Source organism: Capra hircus, chromosome 17, assembly GCF_001704415.2.
Source record: "Capra hircus breed San Clemente chromosome 17, ASM170441v1, whole genome shotgun sequence".
NCBI classification, from domain to species: domain Eukaryota; kingdom Metazoa; phylum Chordata; class Mammalia; order Artiodactyla; family Bovidae; genus Capra; species Capra hircus.
This window is the reverse complement of record NC_030824.1, coordinates 10,042,655-10,065,102: the sequence shown is the minus strand read 5'-3', so window position 1 is coordinate 10,065,102 and position 22,448 is coordinate 10,042,655. Positions and strand designations below refer to the sequence as shown.

The 22,448-nt window shown below is 54.2% G+C and overlaps 1 protein-coding gene across 1 annotated transcript in view; it reads left to right on the top strand.

The window, feature by feature from the left end:
* The window catches only part of DTX1 (deltex E3 ubiquitin ligase 1), a 39,052-nt gene that overhangs the window by 5,054 nt on the left and 11,550 nt on the right, over positions 1-22,448 (top strand). The window contains exon 3 of the mRNA XM_018061178.1: positions 14,349-15,027. Coding sequence (XP_017916667.1) covers positions 14,349-15,027 — 679 coding nt within the window. The remainder of the gene's footprint in view (positions 1-14,348; positions 15,028-22,448) is intronic.

Sequence of the window (22,448 nt, the reverse complement as noted above, 5' to 3'; positions counted from 1 at the left end):
ATGGTTGTTGAGTTGGTGGAGAGAATCACACACCTTATTTTATCCCAGAGACCTTAACTAACTGATTGCCCACCATGTATCCAGCATGTATTGAACACTACAGATGCCTAAGAGATGAGTAGGAGATCCTAAATCTTGAAGATTGTGGCAGGCACACACACACACAAAACAATATAACGTTGTAAAACCCAAAGCTCGCATGTATATATTGAAATGAATACAGCCTCTCTTTAGATTTTTCTCTTTTTAATATCTATTTTTATTTATTCACTTGGCTGCTCTGGGTCTTAGTTGCGGCAGACTGCATCTTTGATCTTTGTTGTTGAGTCATGCGGGGTCTTTTCTTTATGGCATGTGGGATCTAGTTCCCTGACCAGGGATCGAGCCCGGGCCCACTGCATTGGGAACGCAGAGACTTAGCCGCTAAACCACCAGGGAAGTCCCCTAGATTTTCTAATTGTAAGATTCTTGACAAATTCATTGCAGCAGAACTTTACGTTTTTATGGGAGTTAGCAGCATGCCCCAGTGACCCTGACATTGGCACCACAGACTCTCTGATAAGGTCAGATAGAAATAGGTTAGCCTCTGTGGATCCTACAGTCTCCATCGTAACTGCTGCTGTAGCCTGACTCTGCCGCTGTAGTCTGAAAGCAGCCAGACAGTATGCAAATGAATGAATGGGTCTGTGTCTTAATAAAACTAGTTGCAGCCACTGAAATTTGAATTTCATATTATTTTCACGGGTCATGACATATTCTTCTCCTTTCTCTCCCCGCTCCGACCCCCATCCACCAACCATTTGGAAATTAAAGAACTGCTCAGCTCATAAGCTGTGCAAAAGCAGGCAGCCAGTGGATTGGACCAGTGGGCTGCAGTTCACCTACTCCTAATATATCCTTAGCCTGCCCGTGGAGTAGGACCGTGCAGATGCCATGGCACACTCAGTGTGGCCTGTATGAAACACTTGCCTCCTGGCGTGTGCCGAGGTGTACTTGTGTGTGCATACACACAGTGCCGCCCCGCCTCTACATCATTGACACCCAAATGCCCTGTCTATAAGCCTGTCATGCTGCCAGCGGAAAGCAAGCCCAGGTGTCAGGCTTGGACCACAGGGGAAGGGCCAGCCCTGGTCCCATGGGGGCTGCTGTTTGTTCAGCCTGTGCCCCGTCACCTCTCCCCTGCTGGGCTGTTTTCATCACTCATCATGGGGGGTGAGTTTCCCTTTGACGCCCTGAAGGTCTGGAACCCACGTGGCAGGGATGCCATGACCCTGGTGTTCCTTTCACAGGCACGTCTGCTGTGATGTGGGTGATAATGGGCCAGCGTGGCACTGGTCCCCCATAGCTTTCCCGGTTTTCCTTTGTCTTGTGCCGACCAAACCAGGATTTCACAAATGGGAAAACCAAGGCGGAGGGGTTGGCCCAGGTGGGCAGAGCCGCTGGTGGTGGAGCTGGGTCCAGGAGCCAGAGGGGTTCTTGGAGGAAGGTGTTGGCTCCCACCAGCAGTGGGAGAAAGAGTGGGAACTGCCTCCTGTCCCCCGTGAGAGGTCACCTGCTGAGAGCCACTTCCCCGCTGCTGTGGAGGCAGGTGGCCACCCCTAAGGGCTTCATCTAGACCCTGGGTCCTCCTCTTGGTCCCTGCATGAGACAGAGATCTGAGCTAACCACTCCCTAAGCTATTTCCAGATTTCTCTCTGAGTTCACGTGGCTGGGAGTAGGGGCAGGGGAGTGATGAACTGACAGGTGACACCTATTCTTTTCTCCCTCTGCTGCTGGGGGCACTCCTGGCTGCCTTCTGCCCATTCTGTAGATGGGACAGCTGAGGCTGGGGGATGCCAGCCTGGGGACCATCCACAACTGCTGTCCCCACAGCTCAGAGCACGGCTGTGCCTGGCACTCCCAAGCTGTCAGGCTGGGGTGACAGGTGGCACCTGGTTTCAGCATCTCCCAAGCCAACATCAATCCCTTCTGTGGGTAGCCGACGCTCCACTCAGCCCGGGAGCCCTGATGGGACATCCCGTCTGAAGACACTGAGGCTGTCGCAGATCGGGTAGGGCCACCCAGAGAGAGGAGCAGGCGTCACCAGGGAAAGCACCACCAGGATTTAGACCCCTAGGCAAGTCGTTGTATCCTCCAAGAGAGAGGCCCAGAGAGGGTGCGTGACTTGCCCAAGGTCACACAGTCAATCACTCCTCTGGAACCAGGTTTCTCACACAGATTTCAAGCATAGAGACTAAGGTTACATTCAACAAGCCTGCCAAGAGTCGCCTCCCCCCTCCCTTGAGCGCTCTGCTGGGGCTTGTTGCCAGATTCTGTACCAAAGTAGGAACAGCCTTGTGCAACCCCAGAGGCCTCCAGGGCCCAGCTCCCTGGTTACACAACCCCTTGGGACCTTCTCCCAGACAACCCGGAGGGCCCCCAGGGGCCTGGGCCTGACACCAGGGGCAGGAAGGATGATATGTGTTTGGACTGGGAGGGGGTCATTCCCCTGGTGGCTGCAGCTCCAGCTGATTCATACAAGGGTGTCTCCCACCACCACCTGTTGCACTGCCTGCATCTCCACCCTGACAGATCCATCCTTTTGCCTCCGGCTGCTTGTCTGGCTCCTGGAGTTTCCTCTGGTACCATACATTCATCATCACTTTTACTTGATAATCACTGGTGCCTACACAGTACCAGGCCCTGGACCGGTTCCCTGGAACTCAGAAAGATGGACAAGACCCCTGCCAAATGGGTTTCAGAGTCTAGTTGAGGCAAAGGCAAGTACATATCATGGGAATAACAGCCAAACTCTCAGATGCAGATATAGATCTGGATTCCAGCTTGGCCCTTTGCTGGCTGTGTGACCATGGGCTAGCCCCTTAACCTCTCTGAGCCTCAGATTCCTATCCTGCAAAATGGGAATAAGAATAGTCCCTACCTGAGAGGATTATTATCATGAGGATTAAATGAGATAATGTAGGTAAAATCATAGAGAATACTACTTTGCACATAGTACTCATGTTCAAGTAGGAAAAAGATTTAAACATCTCATAGGAGAGGTACAGGTTGCCTAACCAGATGTTATGGACAGTGTGTGCCAGGGGCCTCCAAGCGGGAGGACTTCCTGGAGGAGGAGTTCTCCAAGAGTCTGTATGGTTTGAGGAACACTTCTGGCTGGAGGCAACCCAGGCAGGCCTGAGTGGAAGAGGGAGGCGGTGACAGAAGCCGGGAGAGGTAGGGAGGGGAAGAGAGGCCTCTTGAGTCTCACCAGGCATGACTGGGCCTCCAGCTGTCACCCTTTAGCAGCCAGGCCCCAGGGGACCCAGAGCCACACTACAAGACCAGCCTCATTAATCATGGGCCCTCAGAGGCCAGAGGTGAAGCCAGCTGGGCAGGGGCTGACGCAGGCCCTTCCCAACAGTCTGGGCTCCCTCCTCCCAGCCAGCAGGCATCAGCCCACTTTATACATAGCCAAGGTGAGGCTCAGAGAGTGGAGAGCCACCTGCCCAAGCTAGGAAGACGTGGATCAGAGATTCAGATCCGGGTGGCCTGCAGCGCCCGCCCTGCATCAGGCCTGATTGCCCCAGCACCTTGGACAGCACCACCCCATGGCTGGACCACTCCTGTGGGGAGTAGGGGTGAGAGATGCTGGGTCACATCCTCCTCATAACATCTTCTCTCCCCTTTCATGTACCCTGCCCCTGCTGCTCCCCTCTCTGTCCTTTCCTGCTCTTTCCCAACCTCCCCACACCCCGCATCCTCATCAGTCCAAGGGAGCTGTAGAGTCTGACCTAGAGATGAGGGAGGTGGTGGAAGCTGTGATGGGGAAGTGTGGGGGCTGGAATAGGAGAGGTGATAGGGAAGGTGATGAGAGCCATGGGGGTGGGGAGGGGACAGGGAGGTGCTGGGGCTATGATTGGAGCTATTAATGGTAGGGTGGGGTGGGGTGGGGAGGGTGTGATAAAGGGGACTGTGATGGGGAGGGTCATAGCAGCGGTCATGGAGAGAGAGCAACAGGAGTGCTGTGCAGACTGTGATGGAGGATGGTGGAGAAGGTGATAAGGAGTGAAGGGGGAGGCATAAGGGTTCTAAAGGGGGTGGTGGAAGACGTGATGAGAGGACAATGCGGAGGGGCTAGGGTGGGGAAGTGACGACTGGTCACACGGGAGCTGCCCATTCAGGCTGCAGGCAGTGGGATCCTTAGCTCCCTCCCCACGGCATGGAGGGTGCTTGGGGCCCTCTGAGGTGCCCTGCCCCCATATTTGTGTCCCCCTGGGCCTCCCTCTCACTCCTATCACACCCAGCGGTAGCCATTCCAGGACAACCTCCAGGTCCCAAGACAGTTGTCACCACTTCCCCCCCCAACAATGAACCCACTCAGGCTCCCAGTCAATGCAGGTATCCTACCAACCCCCAGCTACCCTTGACTGATACCAGCTGAGAGCACGGGGCCCCTGATCTGGAAGCGGCTGCCCCGGGGAGCCTTGTTGGTGAGGTCCGGGCTCTGAAGTCCCTTCTTCCCAGCTCTCTGGTAATTGTGGGGCTGGGGTAAGGATGCGAAGGGGTGCTGACTTGTGACTTTGAGTAAACCACATTATCTGCATGAGTCTTGGGTTCCTCCTGTGTAATATGGGCCCAACAACAGTCCCCGCCTCATAAGATTCTGATCAGTATTAGTTTGTTCATTCAGCAGGAACTTAATGAGCACCTACTATGGGCCAGATACTGTCCCCAGCACTAAGGAGGCAGCAGTGAGTGGGACACACAGAAATCCCTGCCCTCAGAGCCCTTCTATTTTGGTAGGAATGATGGGCCTGGTACAGGAGGCCAGACACTGAGGAGGTCGGGATATGGGTGTGGCCTTGATTTGGGGGCCACAGGAGCAGCCAGGCTGGAGGCTGAGTCTCCCCCAGGTCCTGTGGAGCTGCCTCCTGGCTCTGCCACTCCAGCCAAGTGCCTCTCTCTGGGCTCCTCCCGTTATCCCTCTGGAGTTGCTCCAGGCTGCCGCTTCCACCTGCCCGGACGGTAGTGGCAGGCGGGTGATGGGCTATGGGAGGAAGTCTGGCACCGGGCCCTAGAGCTGAATGCCCTGAAATGCAGAACAAAGGAGGAGGCAATCAAAGGAGGCGGCGCTGGCGGCCAGGACAGTCCTGCCAGCAGCCTCAGCGTAGCCACCTCTTCTGCTGATGACAAGCTGAGCCCCACCGCCACAGAGACTTTGTCACCTCTCCCTCCAACTGACTGCAAGCAGAGCACACCGGGGGAATGCATCGGGTTCACCCGAAATGGCCCCAATATGGAGCCCTCCCCGTTCCTCTCTTCTAGGGAACAAAGGTTCATTTACGCCAAGGTGTTAGTCACCTGGGACCGTGAAAATACGAGTCAAGGAGCCAGGGGTCAAGATCTATCTCTACATTGTAGGTGATTTGAACCAAGTCCCTTTCTCTTTAGGGGGCCCAATTTCCCCATCTAGAAAAGAGGCTGAGAATTCGGATGCTTCCAGGGCTGGGGCAGCCAACAGAAGTGTGTGCAGTGGCTGAGAAGGCAATGATGTTTAACTGTGGTTCTTTAGTGCCTGGTACACAGTAGGTGCTCAATAAGTACTTGAAAACATGTAGGGTGACTGTGACTCAGCTTCTGCTAACCACTGCCAAGAAAGCCAATCTTTGTCACTGACTCTTTGGATATTTGGGGATTTTTTTTGAAATCCAGACTTGAGTGAGTCCACTTCATTAAAAAAAAAAAAATGTTTATTTATTTGGCTGTGCTGGGTCTTGGTTGTGGCGTGTGGGATCTTTTAGCTGTGGCATTTGAACTCCCAGCCACGGCAGGTAGGACCCAGTTCCCTGATCAGGGATCAAACCCAGGCCCCTGCATTGGGAGAGTGGAGTCTTGGCCAATTTTTTTAAATGCCTGGTCATTATACTTAGAAGATGTAAATAGTGTGGGGACCAAACAAAGTCACAGTCACGCTCCACTTTGCAGTCTCCAGCCTAGTCATCTGTAGTACTCAGGGGGGTTCACATGTGTGTATTTGGTCATTCATTCACTCATTTCTTCATTCATTTAGCTAGCATTTTCCAAGTGCCACCTCCCTGTGCTCCTGGCTATGGAAGGATGCTAGGGTGGCTGAAAATCACCCAGCCTTTGAGAGGCTTCCAGGCTGGAGAGAACAGACGCCTCAACATTTAGAGCTTGTGTTCTGTGCTTTAACGGCGGTTCTGCAGGTACGAGGTGCTGTGTGAGTCCCAGGGAGGTAGTGATTCTCCCTGAGGGTGGCACAGATTTTAAGAGGATGGTGGTTGAGCTGAATCCTGACAAGCGTGCGGGAACCCAGGAGAGAGGGACATGGGGTGGTTTGAGTGGAAGGACATTCCAGACAGAGGTAACAGCATGGGCAAATACACAGAGGCAGAGCCGTGTATGTTGCATTTAGGGAATAACTAGACATTTGATGCTATTAGGGTGTGAGGCTGTGTAGACAGCTGGGCTTTGAAGATGAGCTAACGCACTTGGACTGATTCATTCTGAAGGGCGCTAGGGAGCTACTGATGGGTGTAGATCAGAGGAGTGATGTGGTCAGACTGGAGTTTATGAAAGATCCTCTGGCCGCCTTGGGCGAGAGTATGCCTTACAGGGTGTGAAGGGTACAGACTGGGACACAGGACAGAGAGTGCTGCAGTTGGCTAGGCAAGCAGTCACGGTGGCTTGGACCAGGGTGGTGGCGCTGGAAGTGAGAAGTTCAAATCTGGCTGCGTTGAATCCCAGCTAATAGCTTATGTGTGTCATTTGGGGTAAATCACTGCACCTCTCTGTTTGGCATTTGTGCAAGGCAATGATAATAGTGGTACCTGTTCTGTAGAGGGTTATGTGGACTAAGCGTTAACATGTAAAACACTTGGCACAGTACCTGGCACATAGTAGGTCTTCTGTGGGTGCTTACCATCAAGATGGGGAGGAAGATGTTCAGTTTCACAGATGAGAAAGTAGAGGCTTGGAAGGGTCAGGGCAGTGGCCCAATAGCACTGAGTGCTCCAGGAGATAGAAGACTCTCTGCTCCTTCTCTTTCCTGCCCCCTCATTTCCCTCTCTCAGCTGCTGCTGCTATGCCAGGGGGTCCTGAACCTGAGTGTGTTGGAAGCCATGTGACCGGGAAGCCACACACACAGCTCATAAAGTGGGCACAGCCAGCTTGCAGCTGCCGGCAGCCTCCGGAGGGAGGGCTTTTTGAAACCATTTTAAGGGTGGTAGCCTCTCCAAATGCCCCACAGCCCTTCAGCCTCCTCCAGGCAGGGCTGGAGACCCCCTCCCTTCCCCTGCCACAGAGCTTAGGGAGACTGGGCCAGCTTCAAACGTGCAGAAACCGCTAATGGGCCGCGGCTCAGTTGACAAGTCTCCTGGGAGAGTTTGGAGGGAAACAGAACACGGCGGGATTATTGATCACAGGGCAGGAGGGGGAGTTGCCCCAGGTCCACAGACTGCAGTTCGAATCCCAGCTTGGCCACCATTCCCGGGTGGACCTCCAAATCTTCCCAAGGAGCCTCAGTTTCCCCATCTGCCAAATGGGGCCAACTACAGTGCACAAAACCTCTCAGGCTCTTTCAAGGGCTGAACGGTACGCATCAGCTCTTAGCACAGTAGCTAGTGTTCAATAAAGCAGGATGGCTCTTGTTGTCGATGTCAGGGAGTTGGCTAGCCACTCATATAATCAGTCGAGGCATCAGGGAGACGGCTGCTATTCCAGAAGGCCATATAACAGCTTGGGTCTGAACGTCAGCTGTGTCCCTTACTTGCTGTGTAAACCTCCATGCCTCAGTCTCCTCCCCTGGAACACAGGCCAGTAAGACCTGGGCAGTAAAGGGGATAGCTGGAGTCGAGCAACCCAGGGTGGGTTCCGACCGGATCACTTCCTTGCAGATGACCTCAGGGGTTCCTAACCCTCTCTGTGCCTCTGTTTCCTCCCCTCTAAAACGGGAAGGTGGATTTCCTGGTGGTCCAGTGGTTAGGACTTGCGACTTTCATTAGCCCAGGTTCAATCCCTGGTCAGGGAACTGAGATCCTGCAAGCCGTGGAGCTCGGCCAAAACAAAATTCTTTTGTAAATAAATAAAATTAACTGGGATGGTAATATCCCTACCTCATAGGGCCATTGTGAGGATTAAATGAGTTATGAGCCTGGCCACAAAAGTGTGTTCTCCGAGGGTGACTGTTACTATGGTGTGACTTCTGGGTTGGTGGAGGATTCAGTGAACTATCTCATCAGGCCCAGCATCCACTGGGTGTTGAACTCATGCTTAACCCGCTGCCCCCCACCCCCCACTCCATCACAGACCTCAGGCGGCAGTGGGACTCCCCCCCCACCTGACAGGATGTCCCATGACTGCCTCCCACAGGCTCCCTCTTCCCGTCAGGGTCTGGGTGCCCCTAAACTGAGGTCACTTCCCTCCGGGAAGCCACCCCCAGAGGGAGGGGTTCATTGCTGGGCCTTGGGACTGGCCCAGCCCAGGGTAGAACCCTTTGAAGGCAAGAGAGGCAGACAGGAGGGCTCAGAACCTTCCCCTCAGCTCTCTACAGAGTCAGCTTTTTCTTAAAGCCAAAATCTGGGGGCTGAGACACCCACACACCCCACCTTCAGGCAGGGGATTCAGATCGGGACCACATTCTCCAGGCAGAAACCTCTCACCACGGCGAAACAACTGAGCGCAAACTGAGGCAGTGAGTTCCCGTCACTGGAGCCATCCTAAGCTGGACTATCCGGTGGCTGAGCTAAACCAGTCTTAGAACCAGTCTAACCTGGCTTTTCCTTTACTCCGTGAATAAGGCATCATTCCCCAAATCTCCCAAGATTTCACTTCTCTGGGATCTCAGTTGTGTTCTGTAAAACAGGAACAATTCTAGTTCTTCCCTGGAAGGAACCATATGGGGATAAAATGAGTTAGTGCAAGGAAGGTGTTGAACTCAGCCTCTGGCGCACAGTGGGGACTCAGTCAACATCAGCTTTATTGTTATGGCCTTAGCTGCTGGCTACCCCCGCTGCCTCCCCTCTCTGCTCCTCCCTGTCTCTTGGCCTGGCTCTCTGGTTCTCCCTGACTGTCCATGACTGCCTCTGTCTCTAGGCGTCAGGATCCTGTTTCTTTATGTCTCTTTGCCCCCGGCTCTCCTGTATCAACCTCAGCGCGCCCCATTTTGATCTCGGCCCTCGGTGCGTGTACATCTCTCCCAGCCTCTCTTGCCCTCTCTCTTGCTTCCTCCCGTGTCTCTATCTCTCTTTGGTTGTCTCTGTCCCAGGCACGAACTGGTCACTGGCTGCAGTGACCGCAGCCGCCCCCACACCCCGTCTCCGGGGGCCCAGCTCCTACAATCCTCCAGCTGACATTTGGCCAAAGCCCCTTTCCTCTCAGTTCAGCTGGAACAAGATTGGAATTTTTCAACCAAACATTCCTGAGAAACGAAGGAGGGAGTGTGGGGGGACGGGGAACAAAAGCAGACACAGAAACCAGCCCAGAAATAGTACGTGCTTGACACAGGTTCCTCACCGCCGTGGGGATACAGACCCTGATGACCAGCACAGCTGGGTGCCCAGGAGGCTGGAGAAGGGGGAGTGGGCCCAGCAGAGCTGGTGGGTGTTAGAAAGATCAGCCGTGCATCCAGCCCACTTGTCTGAGGCCCTTCCCATCTCCCAGGCTGAAGAACCTCCAGCCTCTCATCTTAGACCCATTGTTCTGGTCTAAAATGTAGGCCAAGGCCACTGGGGAGGAGAAAGAGTGTTTCCGCGGTTGCTCCCTTGCACATCTCAAGATCGTGGCCCAGGCAGGTCCCCGGGGAACCAGCTGGTGCCCCCTGCCCCTCGGCCTGGTCCAAGGCCAGTGGGAGCTGGGGAGGTAGATGGACGGGCAGGCAGCACTGGGCGCTGCAGGGTGCGGGGCCGGGCGGGGTGAACGGCAGCTGCCCTAATTACTCCAGCTCGCCAGGTTCCGATCTCGTTTGAAAAGGACTCCAGGGATGCAGCCTTTAATAACTACCAGTAAACAGGCAGGAAAATCGATACCTGGTAAATAGAGCCCTGGAGAGAGGGATGCCTGGGCTGGCTGGTCCTGACCTGGCTGGGAGAAGCTCCCGGAGTCCTTTGTTGCAGAGCTGGCCAATGCCGACCTTTGGAACCCCGTCCCCCGCCTTTCCCGGGACCCCGTGTGCACTTTGGCTCCTGCCCTCCACATCTGCACTCCCTCTCCATCAAGACCAGCCCCTCCACTTTCCCACTCCCTCTGAGCCCTGACCTGTGCCAAGTAGGTTGCTTGTTTCAGTTGCAGGCGCATCCTTTGACATGCCTTGTGCCTAGTGCTGGGAACAAAAATATAGATGTGACCAAATCCTTGTCCTCCTGAAAGTCATCAACCAGTGAGAGAGATTAAGAACAAAAACAAATAGCTTATTGACAGTGCAAGGATAGACACACAATAAAAAGCAGCATGTGCTAGCTGTAACAGCAGAAAAGCACTTCCTGGAGGAGGTGGGCATGTAGAGGGTTTTGTTGGGTGAATAGGAGTTTACCAAGTGACTGAGGGGTGGGAAAGGGCAAATGTGGTAATGTAAATAATAATAATGGCATCTTAGCTAATATTCACCAAGTACTTACTGTAGCCAAACTCTCTGTCAAGCACCTATGGTATGTATTATCTTATTTTGTCCCACAGTAATTCCTTGGGGGGGTAGGTATTAATACCCCCATTTGACAGATGAGGACACTGAGGCTAAATGTGGAACCAGAATTTGCACATGGCTTGTGAGACTTCTGAGCTGTTTTTCTCAACCACTTAACTTTATATCTTCTGCCCTTGATCCCGCCCTACGCAGCTCAAGACCTGGCACACAGAGGTGCTTAAATATGGCAAGTTTCCACCCATTCCCTTCCCTTCCCAGCCAGGGGTTATACCTTCCAAGTAACACAGTGCTTTAACCCTTACCAAGGAGGCCCATCAGACCTGAAGATCATCTGTCATGAACCCCATTTTATAGATGGGGAAACTGAGGTTCTGAGAGGGGAAGACCAGGCCTCAGGAGCAGAGCCAGAGCAGGATCCCAGATTTTCCCTCTAACTAATCCCCTCACAGGCCTGCCCATTGTCAAGGAAAAAAATCAATTTTTGGACACTCAATTAAAATGATAAAGCAGACAGGAGAAAGAGGCTGCCCTGGAGGCCCGGGGGGAAATTGTCATGTAATTGACTGGATGTTATAGGAGCCTGGGGACCCCATGCCCACCACACCCCTCTCATTTGCCTCGACTTCCCCAGCTCTCTGGGCACTTGGCAAGGGCCAGGGGTCGTCCGTAGCCCTTGGGATGCAAACAGAGGAGAGAGCAAAGAAGCCTTTTCAGCCCTGGGTAGGGACCCACTGAAGGTCGGGTATAGTCTGTGCCAGAGAGAGAAGCCTGAGGAAGGCAAGGGGAGGAAGGGGTCCTCAGGATGGACCATGGTGGGCCCTCATCCCTCTGGCTGCAGATTCCAGGGCCAGGCACCCTGGCGTTATGCCAGTTAACAGTAGAAACACCTCCAAGGTAGGGAGGACCCACTGCACGCCAGGCACTTCGCTGGGCAGGGAGTAAAGCAGCCAGGATCCCTGATCTCGGGGGTGAGACGGACAGTAAAGCAAGTCTGTAGATCAATGTATCATGCAGGTAGCACTGAGTGCCAGGAAGAGAAACTGAGAAAGGGAAAAGGATGGCAGTGGGAGGGCAATGGAAGAGTGGTCTTTCCAAAGAGGTGATGTTCGAACAGAGACCTCAGAGAAAGGAGGGAGGAAACTGCAAGCAGGTGTGGAAGGTGGAAGGGACAGTATATGCAAAGGCCCTGAGGTTGGACATTGCTTCGGGTCATTAAGGAGCAGCATGGGGACCAGGGAGTGAGTGAGGGGGTGCTTTGTAGACCCGTGGGACCTTGTAGGAGCTTTATAGACCATGCAGTGCTTTGTAGATCGTGGCCAGGACTTTGACTTTGACTCCAAGTGAGCAGGGAACCATGGAGAGTTTTGAGCCAAAGAAGAATGTGATCTGACTTGAAGGAGATGCCTGTGGCTGCGGGGTAGGGGACAGACCCTACAGAAGGCAAGGACAGAGGTGGAGAAGAGTCATGAGTCTACTGCCATGGTCCAGACAGGAGGGACATAGTGACTTAGACCAGACAGATTTGGTGTGCTGGGGAGAGGGGCAAGTGGTTGGGTGTGGGATGTATTTGAAGACAGAGATGACAAGATTTTACTAATAGGTTGGACATGGGGTGTGACATGAGAAGTCAGGGGTGGGTCTAAGGACTGAGGGTTTAGGGCTTGAGCAGCTGGAAAGATGGAGTTGCTTAACTGCAATGAGGAAGATTTCAGGAGGAACAGGTTTGAGGTTAGTGTTAGGAAGGAAGATCACAGCTGTCCTATGGCAGAACTGAGTTTGAGAAACCTGTTGAACCTGTATGGGAAGCTGCTGAGGGAGCTGCTGGATACACAAGCCTGGCTTTCAGGAGAGAGGATATTGGAATCATCAGCGTACAGACAGTATTTGTCTTGAAGGATTCTTTTAAGACCCTCATAAGGAATGTCTGCTTGTGCCCATTTTAGAGATGAGAAAACTGAGGTTCAGCGTGATTGCATCACCTGACCACAGACACAGAGCTGGAAAGTTAGGCAATTGGGATTGGAAATGAGGTCTGTCTGCCTCCCAGCCCTGGTGCCCTTCTCAGACACTGTGTTCTGTGGCTATTCTCACTGAATCCTCCCAACAACTTGGTTTGAGCGGGGAGAGGTGGCTTATGGATTAGTATCAGCTTTATTTTCGAGATGGGGCCACCAAGACTTAGTGAGACTGAAGGGACGTGCCTACAATTGAGGAGCAGTCAAGGGTGCAGCCTTCCTGCCAGTGTGTCACGTGAACCATGCAAAAGAATCTCTCCACACTGGCCCCAAGGCACAGAGCGGGCTAAAGGCACTGAGAAGTCCTGCAGCCTGGACGTCGGTCATCTCTGCTTAACCCAGTGTCCATGGAGCCTTGCTCTCAGGAAGCATCTAGAACTGGGAAACATGGAGCGAAAGTTGGAAGCCAAACTTCAGGGCCTCTGTTTTTTTTAAATGGGTGTGTGAATACCCACCTGGCTGAGGTTATCATATGGTTTTGTTCATTTTGAATGACCTCTCAGCACGGAGCTCAGTGTGTCTGTTAAAAGGCAGGAACAGGCAGTGTGTTTGTTAAAAGAAGGAACAAATAAACAGATGTATGGAAAAAAGGATAAATAAGTGGATGAAAGAATGAATCGATGCAGGGATAGCAAAAGGCATGACTGAATAAAATAACCGGATCCTGAACGAATCAATGTCTGAACTAAATGAATTCATTCATATATTCAAGCAACTATCTAGTGAGCACCTACTGTGAGCAGGCACTGGGGATACGGCAGTGAATAAAGCAAAGTCCTTGCCATTCTATGGAAAGAGAGACGGAAAACAAGCTAAATGTGTGAAACATACAGTATACCAGACGGAGCAGGGAAGGAGAGGGGAGAGACGGTATGTGGAGGGGAGAGACGGTATGTGGAGGGGAGAGACGGTAAGTGGAGGGGAGGGACGGTATGTAGAGGTGGTGCATATTTTTACATAGGATGGTGGTAAGTGAAGGAATGGCTGAAATCGTGGGTGATGTAGACGGGGGAGAGTAAATGCTGGTATGACCTGGCGGCAGGCATGGGTGACCGGGCTGATGAAAGGGTTACTGAACCAATGAACTGAGGGATACGTGAATGTGTGAACCAAGGCGTGAATAAGGGAATGAAGGAATGTGTAAATGGACTTGTGCTTCAAGTACTCAATGGCTGGATGGACGAGCGACTGAATGAGGGGACGGGTGAAGGAAAGAAGGGCCACTGGGGTCTGCAGGGTGGTGGCCTCTGTAGATCCCTGCTCTCACCCCAGGTGCTGACTCTGCCTCCCAGCCCCTCCTGGTCTAAACAGATCCCACACCGCCTTCGCCCTTCTTCCCCGCCCCCTCTCCCACCGCCCAGCAGGTGACGGCCACTGTTGCAGGGCCTGTGTCGACCCTTGAGAGGTGGGGCCGCTGGCCTCCCCTACTCCCCTTGCTGACTGGCATCCTCGCGCTGTCTTGACACCGCACTCCCTTGCCTTCCGCCCCCTTCTGCTCCGCTGCCCCAACCCACATTGCGCTGACCTTCAAGCTCGCTCCTGCGCGTGTACTGACCCCCCGGGGTCGTCTCCCGCCCCTCCGGCCTGCCCTGACCACCCCCGGCCCCGACCTCGACCTCCCCCGCCCGCCCGCCGGGCCGCGGAGGTCCACCGTCCTCGGGCCCTGACTGCCGTTCCCCTTGCGGACACAGGCACCATGCGGCCAGTGCGGCGCAACTTCTACGACCCGTCGTCGGCGCCGGGCAAGGGCATCGTGTGGGAGTGGGAGAGCGACGGCGGCGCGTGGACGGCCTACGACATGGACATCTGCATCACCATCCAGAACGCCTACGAGAAGCAGCACCCGTGGCTCGACCTCTCGTCGCTCGGCTTCTGCTACCTCATCTACTTCAACAGCATGTCGCAGATGAACCGGCAGACGCGCCGGCGCCGCCGCCTGCGCCGCCGCCTGGACCTCGCCTACCCGCTCACCGTCGGCTCCATCCCCAAGTCGCAGTCGTGGCCCGTGGGCGCCAGCTCGGGCCAGCCCTGCTCGTGCCAGCAGTGCCTGCTGGTCAACAGCACGCGCGCCGCTTCCAACGCCATCCTGGCCTCGCAGCGCCGCAAGGCGCCCCCGGCGCCCCCGCCGCCCCAGCCGCCTCCGGGAGGACCAGCGGGCACGCTCGCCGTGCGCCCCAGCGCCACCTTCGCCGGCGCCGCGCTCTGGGCCGCGCCCGCCGCCGGCCCCGCCGAGCCCGCGCAGCCCCCCGGCGCGCCCCCGCGGAGCCCGAGCGCCCCCGGCGGCGCGCCCACCCCGGGGCAGAACAACCTCAACCGGCCCGGGCCCCAGCGCGCCACCAGCGTGAGCGCACGCGCCTCCATCCCGCCGGGGTAAGCCGGGCCCTGGGCGCCGGGGGGGCGGCCCACCGGGGCTAGGAACAAAGAATTACAGTCACTACAAAAATCATAAGTACTACCTAGCGTCTATTAAGTATTCACTTTGTGCCAAGAGTTAACTAAGCACCTTAACGCTCGTTTATCTCCGGGAATGAGGACCCTATGAGGGAGGGAGCGTCATCAGCCCCAATTTACAGATAACGAACACTTTGCAGCATGGGGAGGGTTAGTAGTACATCCCAGATCGTGCAGTTCACAAGTGATGGAGCCGTAGCCGCCGCTACACTGGGGTGTGTGTGCGCGCCTGCTCAGTCGCTCATTCGTGTCCGACTCTGCGACCGCATGGACTGCAGCCCGCCAAGCTCCTCTGTCCATGGGATTTTCCAGGCAAGAATACTGGAGTGGGTTGCCATTTCTTCTTCCAGGGGATCTTCCTGTCCCAGGGATCAAACCTGCGTCTCTTGCACTGGCAGGCGGCGTCTTTACCACTGAGCCGCCTGGGAAGCAATAACGGTGTATAGTCCACGTCTTCTATTTACTAAATTCTTTCTGGCACCATCTCATTTATCACCCACCTCCCCCATTTCATCATGTCCCTATTACAGATGAAGAGGCAAGGCTGGGAGGGGTATGATACTTTCTGAGGGCTACACAGGTGGAGGCAGGGATTGAAATTCAGACCTGTAGGGTTCCTGGAGTCTGCACTGTGCTGTCTTTGAAGTTCTAGAGGGTTCCATACCCTGCCCCAGGCCATATCCATCTCATGTGGAGGCTCAAGCAAGCCAATATTGTCCAAATATTTGTGGCTCTAAAGGCCACACCTGAAATATCACCATTACATGGGACTAATACTATGGCTTTCAAGCTGGGCTTTAGGGACCCTTGGGCAACACGGTATAGTGGCAGGAGAGGGAGCTGGCCAAGAAACCAGCCTCTGCTTTCATTTTAACCAGGTCAGCCCTTTCTGGACTCTCTTTTGCAAACTGGTTTTCGCAGGATTTCACTGAGGAAGGGAACCTGGATCATACCAGCTTTGGAAATGCCTGGGTTAAGACACCCATGCCCCAGGATATGGACCCAGTGAGCCTGTCAGCTTCCCACCCAGGAGTCCAGATTCACTTGAACTCAGCGGAGGACCAGACCCTGGAAGAGTTGGAATGGGAGGGCAGAGAAGAGACCTTGACCTTGAGATAGACCCGAAGGGAAAAGGGCAGGTGGGGTGTGGGCTGTGGTGCCCAAAACCAGGAACAAGCACTAAAAGTCAGCTCTGCTCACATCCCTCTGGCATGACCCAGGAGAGTGGTCATGCAAGGGTCAGATGTGGAGACAACCTCTAAGGTCACCATATCCAGGTCTTCTTTTCACCAACAGAAACTGAGGCCTGGGGAAGGGAAGGGGCCCTGAATTAGGCTGCCCTTCAAAATCTTTCTGGGCTTCCCCGGTGGCTCAGACAGTGAAGAGTCTGCCTGCAGTGAGGAAGAGCCAGTTTCGATCCCTGGGTCGGGAAGATCCCCTGGAGAAGGGAATGGTTATCCATTCCAGTATTCTTGCCTGGAGAATCCCATGGACAGTGGAGCCTGGCAGGCTACAATCAATGGGGTCGCAAAGAGTCAGACACAACTGAGCGATTAACACTTTCTTTCACTTTCTGAATCTCTCTGGCTTCTGAACTTTTGAGAATCTGGCTGCTTAGGTTCCGATCCCCTCTTGGCAGCCACGTCTGAGCTATGAGATCTGGGGCAAGTCCCTCTCCTTTATTGAGCCTCAGTTTCATTATCTGTCAAGTAGGAGCTGTGTGCCTGATCATACATAGCGCTTATATCGAGATACATAGCGCTTATATCAAGATACATAGCGCTTATATTGAGATAGCGTTTATGGCCTTCAGTGGCAGTCAGGACTACTAATGTTATCCCGGAGGAGGGTTGGTATGGGGGGCCAGGGAGTGTGATTTTCCACTGGAAGGACTACAGCAGCTGCCACCTGCCTGCCTAGCCCTCCCTTCCTCTCCCCCTTTTCCTCCAGATCATTCCTCTCCAGCATCCCAGTGCCCACAGGGAGGAGACCAGAGGAGGTTTGGGAGAGCATTTTGGGGAAACAGTGCAGAAGGGCCTCACCCATCTGGGAATCACAGACGGGTATTCATGTGGCTCCTTGCAGATCACAGCCTGGCTCTGGCCAGGCTGGAGGGCCCTAGGATGACAAGACTAGAAAACAAGTTGGAGTAGATATGGGAGGGGACAGAAGCAGAAAAGTCCCAGGTGCCTTTGCAGCAAGAATTCGAGAATCTTCTCTCCAGGGCTGTATCACTGAAACCCACTAGTGGATTATGAAGTCAGAAGGCTGAAACCAAAATTTTCTGAGAACGGGATGGGATGGAACTGAATAGAATCAAATGAAGAGAACAGAATAGAAAATATTGGCATGGGTCATCCTTAGTAAGAATTACTCCAGGAACCTTTTGCATGATTTCTGCATGCGTTTCATGGGTCGCCAGGTGAAATGAATTTCTCAGTCACTGATGAAATTTTTGAGAACAGCTGTTTCATGGCAAGCTGGGGGTCGCTCAGTTTTTATTGCTCGGTATCAATTCTCTAAATATGTACTGTGGGTGCATGTTCACAGAGCCCAATAAGACAAATGGGGTCCGAACTGCTGGGCATACAGCCTTCAAATGAGTAAATGAACACAGTTGCTGGAGAGAGAGGGAAGCACTAGGGAGGTGATAGGACAGGGTGTTGTGGTTGGGAGGCGATGGAGTAGTCAGGGCTGACCCTGCTGAGGAGGTGCATAGCCAAGGAACATCAGCTAAAAATACCCCTGGCTCAGGGGCTTCCCAGCGGTCCAGTGGTTTGGGCTGTGCCTTCCAATGCAGGGGACGCAGGTTTGATCCCTGGCAGGGGAACTAGGGTCCTGCATGTCTCAAGTTGTGACCAAAAAAAATTTTTTTTAATAGCCCTGGTTCAGAGTAGGGGGGTGGGCCCAGGACACGTGGAGTCTGCTGCTGAGGGGGGGGATGGGAGGAAGGAGGCATAGGGATGGCAGACCCTAGTTCCTCCAGGGTGAAGCTTCCCGTTGCCCAGGCAACTGAGGCTCGGTGCAGCCCAGGAGGGGAAAGGGACGGTGTCTCTGAGGAATCAGGCCCCCCACCTTCGCCCTGGTCTCCAGAATACCCAGAGCCCCTCATGGCCCTTCCCGCAGTCTCTCTGCTTCTGTGTTTAAGTCCGTCGGTGTGCCTGGGCTGCCATAGCAAAGTGCCACAGACTGGGGAGGCCCAAACAACAGAAATGTATTGTCTCAGTTCTGGAGGCTGGAAGCCAGAGAACAAGGTGTTGGCAGGGTGGGTTTCTTGTGAGGCCTTGGCTTACAGACAGGCACCTCCCTCCGTCTTCACATCATCTACCCTCTGTATCCCTGTGTCCAAATTTCCTCTCTATGAGAACACCAGGCTTATTGATTAGAGCCCACTCCAATGACCTCGTTCATAACTTGATCACCTCTGTAAAGACCCTATCTCCAAGTGTCTGGGAGTTTGGAGAGGGGTTAGGACTACAGCGGGGACTTCCCTGATGGCCTGGTGGTAAAGAATCTGCCTGCCAACGCAGGAGATGCAGGTTAGATCCCCGGGTTGGGAAGATCCCCTGGAGGAGGAAGTGGCAACCCACTCCAGTATTCTTGCCTGGGAGATCTCAGGGACTGAGGAGCCTGGGGGGTTACAGTCCACGGGGTCACAAGAGTCAGACATGACTTAGCAACTGAATACCAAGAACAATAGGACTCCGAGTGTGAGTTTCGGGTCCAGACACAATTGAAGACACAGCAGTGTGTCTGGGACTCTCCTATTACAGCTTTCTGAATCTCAGCCTCTCTTTCAGTCTCTCTCTGTCTGTCTGTGACTGTGTCTCCCTGTCTCTGTCTGTCTCTTGCTCCTTCTCTCCTGCCTTTTTCTTTCCTTCTCAGCAGCTCTCTCCTTCTCTGTCCCCTTTTCTGCACCCTTCTTCTCTCCTGCAGAGAGAGGTGCATAGCTTCTCCTCCCTGGCCTCAGTTCCCCCATCTGTCAAATGGAGCTAAAATCACCCCAGTCCACGTGTGCTGGCTCATCAGAACTGATGGGTGTGCAAATGTATTTAAAATCACCACACATGATCGATGTGCAAAGGAGGGATGAACTCAGACATCATTCTTTGTCATCCTTCTTACCTCCCATCCTCAGCTCAGGACGGAGGTCCAGAGAGCAGCACTGACTTGTCCCCAGGTCACACAGCCAGCAGGACTACAGTGTCCTCCTGGCTGGGGTTTTTTTCCACTCCCCTCTGTGATGAGGCGGGAAGCCAGCTGGCAGCTGATGCCTGGGGGACGGAGACACAGGGGTGGGGAAGATCCGCCCTGTCTCCTGAGAGGGCAGCGTCCAGCACTTTGGAACACAGCTGTGGGGCAGACTAAGAGTTTCCAGCCCGCGTGGTGGAGGGGAGAGGGAGGGGGAACAGCTGCAGGCCTGTTTCCATTTACTGAGCGCTCACAACGTCCCAGGCTCTGTCTCATGGCTTTCACGTGCATCGCCTCTCTTGCTGTGCACAGAAATGGTGGTAGGCCCTATTATCCCCACTTCTCAGATGAGGAAACTGAGGCTCTGAAAGCCTGGCGCTTGTTCAAGATCACGCAGTTAGGATCACGGTTCAGAAGTCCCACTCGGTCACGGTACTGGGGTGGCCCCTGGCTGCCCACTCCAAGTTTCGGGCCAGGGTCCGAGAGACCTGGTCCTGATGCCACAAGGTGTGTGGAGGTCCAAGGAGTCGGGGGACCCGCAGCAGCTGAGTTTGGGGCCAGCTTCCCTCTCTCCTCTCACTGTGTGACCCCAGTGGAGCCCACTGCCCTCTCTGGTCCTCAGTTTTTGCACCCTGTGCAGTGGGGCTGGCAACAAAGGCCATCAAGGGGGCAGATATCAAACTGCCTGCATTTCAAATCCATCCCTAGCAGTGGGAGAGGGGCTTAGCACCCCCCCCCCCCCCCCGCCTCGAGCACATCCCTATCAGACCAGTACGATGTTGTCATTGAGATGCTGTTTGAGTTTTCAGACCTCTGATTCTTAGCCTGAGAACTTCTTCCTGTTTACTGGCCACCCGTGATTCCTTCTTTTACCAATCACTTGTTTATTTCTTTTGCTTCTCCTTCTCTAGGGCCCTTTCCTGCCTTTTTTTTTTTTTATTGATTTGCAGGTGCTCCTTCTGCATTTTAAGGGTCTGAGCTCTTTATCTATCATCTTGCCCCAGTTTGCTATTTTTTTGTACCTTCTTTTTATTTATTCATTTTTTGCTGCATCGGGTTGGGTCTTAGCTGTAGCGTGGATCTTTCCTTGTAGCTCACAGGCTTCTCTGTAGTTGTAGCACGTGGGCTCCAGAGCAAGAGGGCTTGGGCCCAGTAGTTGCACCATGCAGGCCTGTCCCATGGCATGTGGGATCTTAGTTCCCCAGCCAGGGATCGAACCCACATCCCCCTGCAGTGGAAGGTAATTTCTTAACCACTGGACCAACCTGGGAAGTCCCTCTTTTTACCTTCTCTATAGCCTATGCTTGTCTGTTTTTTAAATTAGTTAATCCTTTTATCAATATAATGAGCAACTTCCGTGTGCCAAGGACTCTTTGGGGGCCCTGGAGATCCAGCCATAAACAAAACAGACAATCCCTGCCCTCCCAAAGCTCATATTTCTAGAGAGAGAGACAAACAATACACAAAATAAATAAATTCTAGTATGTGATAGAGAGTAGTAGTGACTACCGAGGAAAAATAAAAAAAGGAAGGGGTGTAGGGAGTAGTGGGAGGGGTATAATTTGAAATGAAGAGGTCAGAAAAGGCCTCACTGAAAATATAATGTTTGAGCAAGGACTGAAGGAGGTTAAGAAGCAAGCTATGCAGAGAACTGGGGTGGGGGAGAGCCCTGTAGACAGAGGGAACAGCTTGTGCAAAGGCCCTGAGGCAGGAGCAGGCCTGGTTTGTGCGAGGAGACCAGTGTGGCTCCAGAGGCGACAGGGGGTGTGCGGTGGGAGAGGAGGTCAGAGATGAAATGGGGCCAGTCCTGTAGGGCCCTGAAGGCTGTGCTGAGGACTTCGGCTTTTCCTCTGCGGGAAATGGGAGCCAGCTGGTGTTGTGAGCTGGAGACAGGCCGGGATGACTTTGCTGTCACAGGTTCACTCTGGACATGGAAGATAGGTGGGGGGTGGGGGGGTGGCCTTTGATGTGGCTGTTGTGTTCGGGTGTTTTCCTTCTTCTTTTCATTTCCTGCAGTGATTTTACGTTTAGGTTTGAAAGCATCCACATTTTGTTTCTCCGGCTCTTTACTAGGTATTACATTTTAATGCTTCAAAAAACAGCAGTCCCAAAGGCACAATGTGAAAAGTCTCTCCCGCACTGTGTCCCCGTGGGGCCTCTGAGCTGCCCACTCTCCCCCTTTTCCTGGCCTTGCTGGAGGACAGTGGCTGTAACCCTGCTTTTTCCCTTGCGGCTGCTGACTGCTGGGCTCCCCCTGCGCCTCACCGCAAGGTCAAACCAAACACCCCCATCCCCCCAGCCTCCCACCCCGCCCCCCAGACCTGAAGCACTTCCTGCCCTGCTCCCTGGGAGGCCAAACCACACTCCTGTCAGTACGTGGCTGCCCCAGGCCGTGGGAACCGCCAGCCCTCCCCTTCCCTCCCTTCCCCTGCCTGGGCTCCCCACACCGCCCCCCCAACCACCAGAGCAAGCAAGCAAAGCGGGCTAGAGACCAGGAGGATGGGGGAGGGTGACCTAGAGCCCCCAGGCACCTGGGCCCTAACTGACTACCACCCCTCAAAATATTGCTCCAGGGGATTTTGGTACTGTTGAATCCTTAGGAGTGGACAGGGTCAGGGACCCATTTGACAGAGGGGGAAACTGAGGCCCATAGAAGGTCAGCGGCTTGTTCAGGCAGCCTGAGGGGTGCTCGAGCGAGAAAAGGGGAAGCGAGCCAGGCCACGGCAGCCGCTGATGGTCTGTGGCTTTGGCTGGCCCCATGGGGCACCTCCCTGGAGCTTGGTGTGATGTTCTCAGCCCTCTGGCTCTGTGGGGCGTGGGGGTGGGGACTTGGTTGACCCCGGACTGTGGGGGACAAGAGTTCAGGTACAGAAGGAGTGGGCACTGAAGGGGGGGCAGGTCACAGGAGCAGGTCCAGGGGGGTAGGTGCCGTATGTTGTTTAACTTCCTTCTCCCCACGACGTGGCGTTCCCACTTCTGCCCCGTCCTCACCCACCTGGACCCAAATAGCTGAGGCCTGAACCTCCAGGGGCTTCCCAAGGGGTCATGGGGTAAGCGCCAGGTGTCTAGGGAGAGCCTGAGGCCCATGGGGGACCTGAAACCACCATCAGAGACTGTGACGTGCCTCGAGCCTGCCGGGGACATGGAGG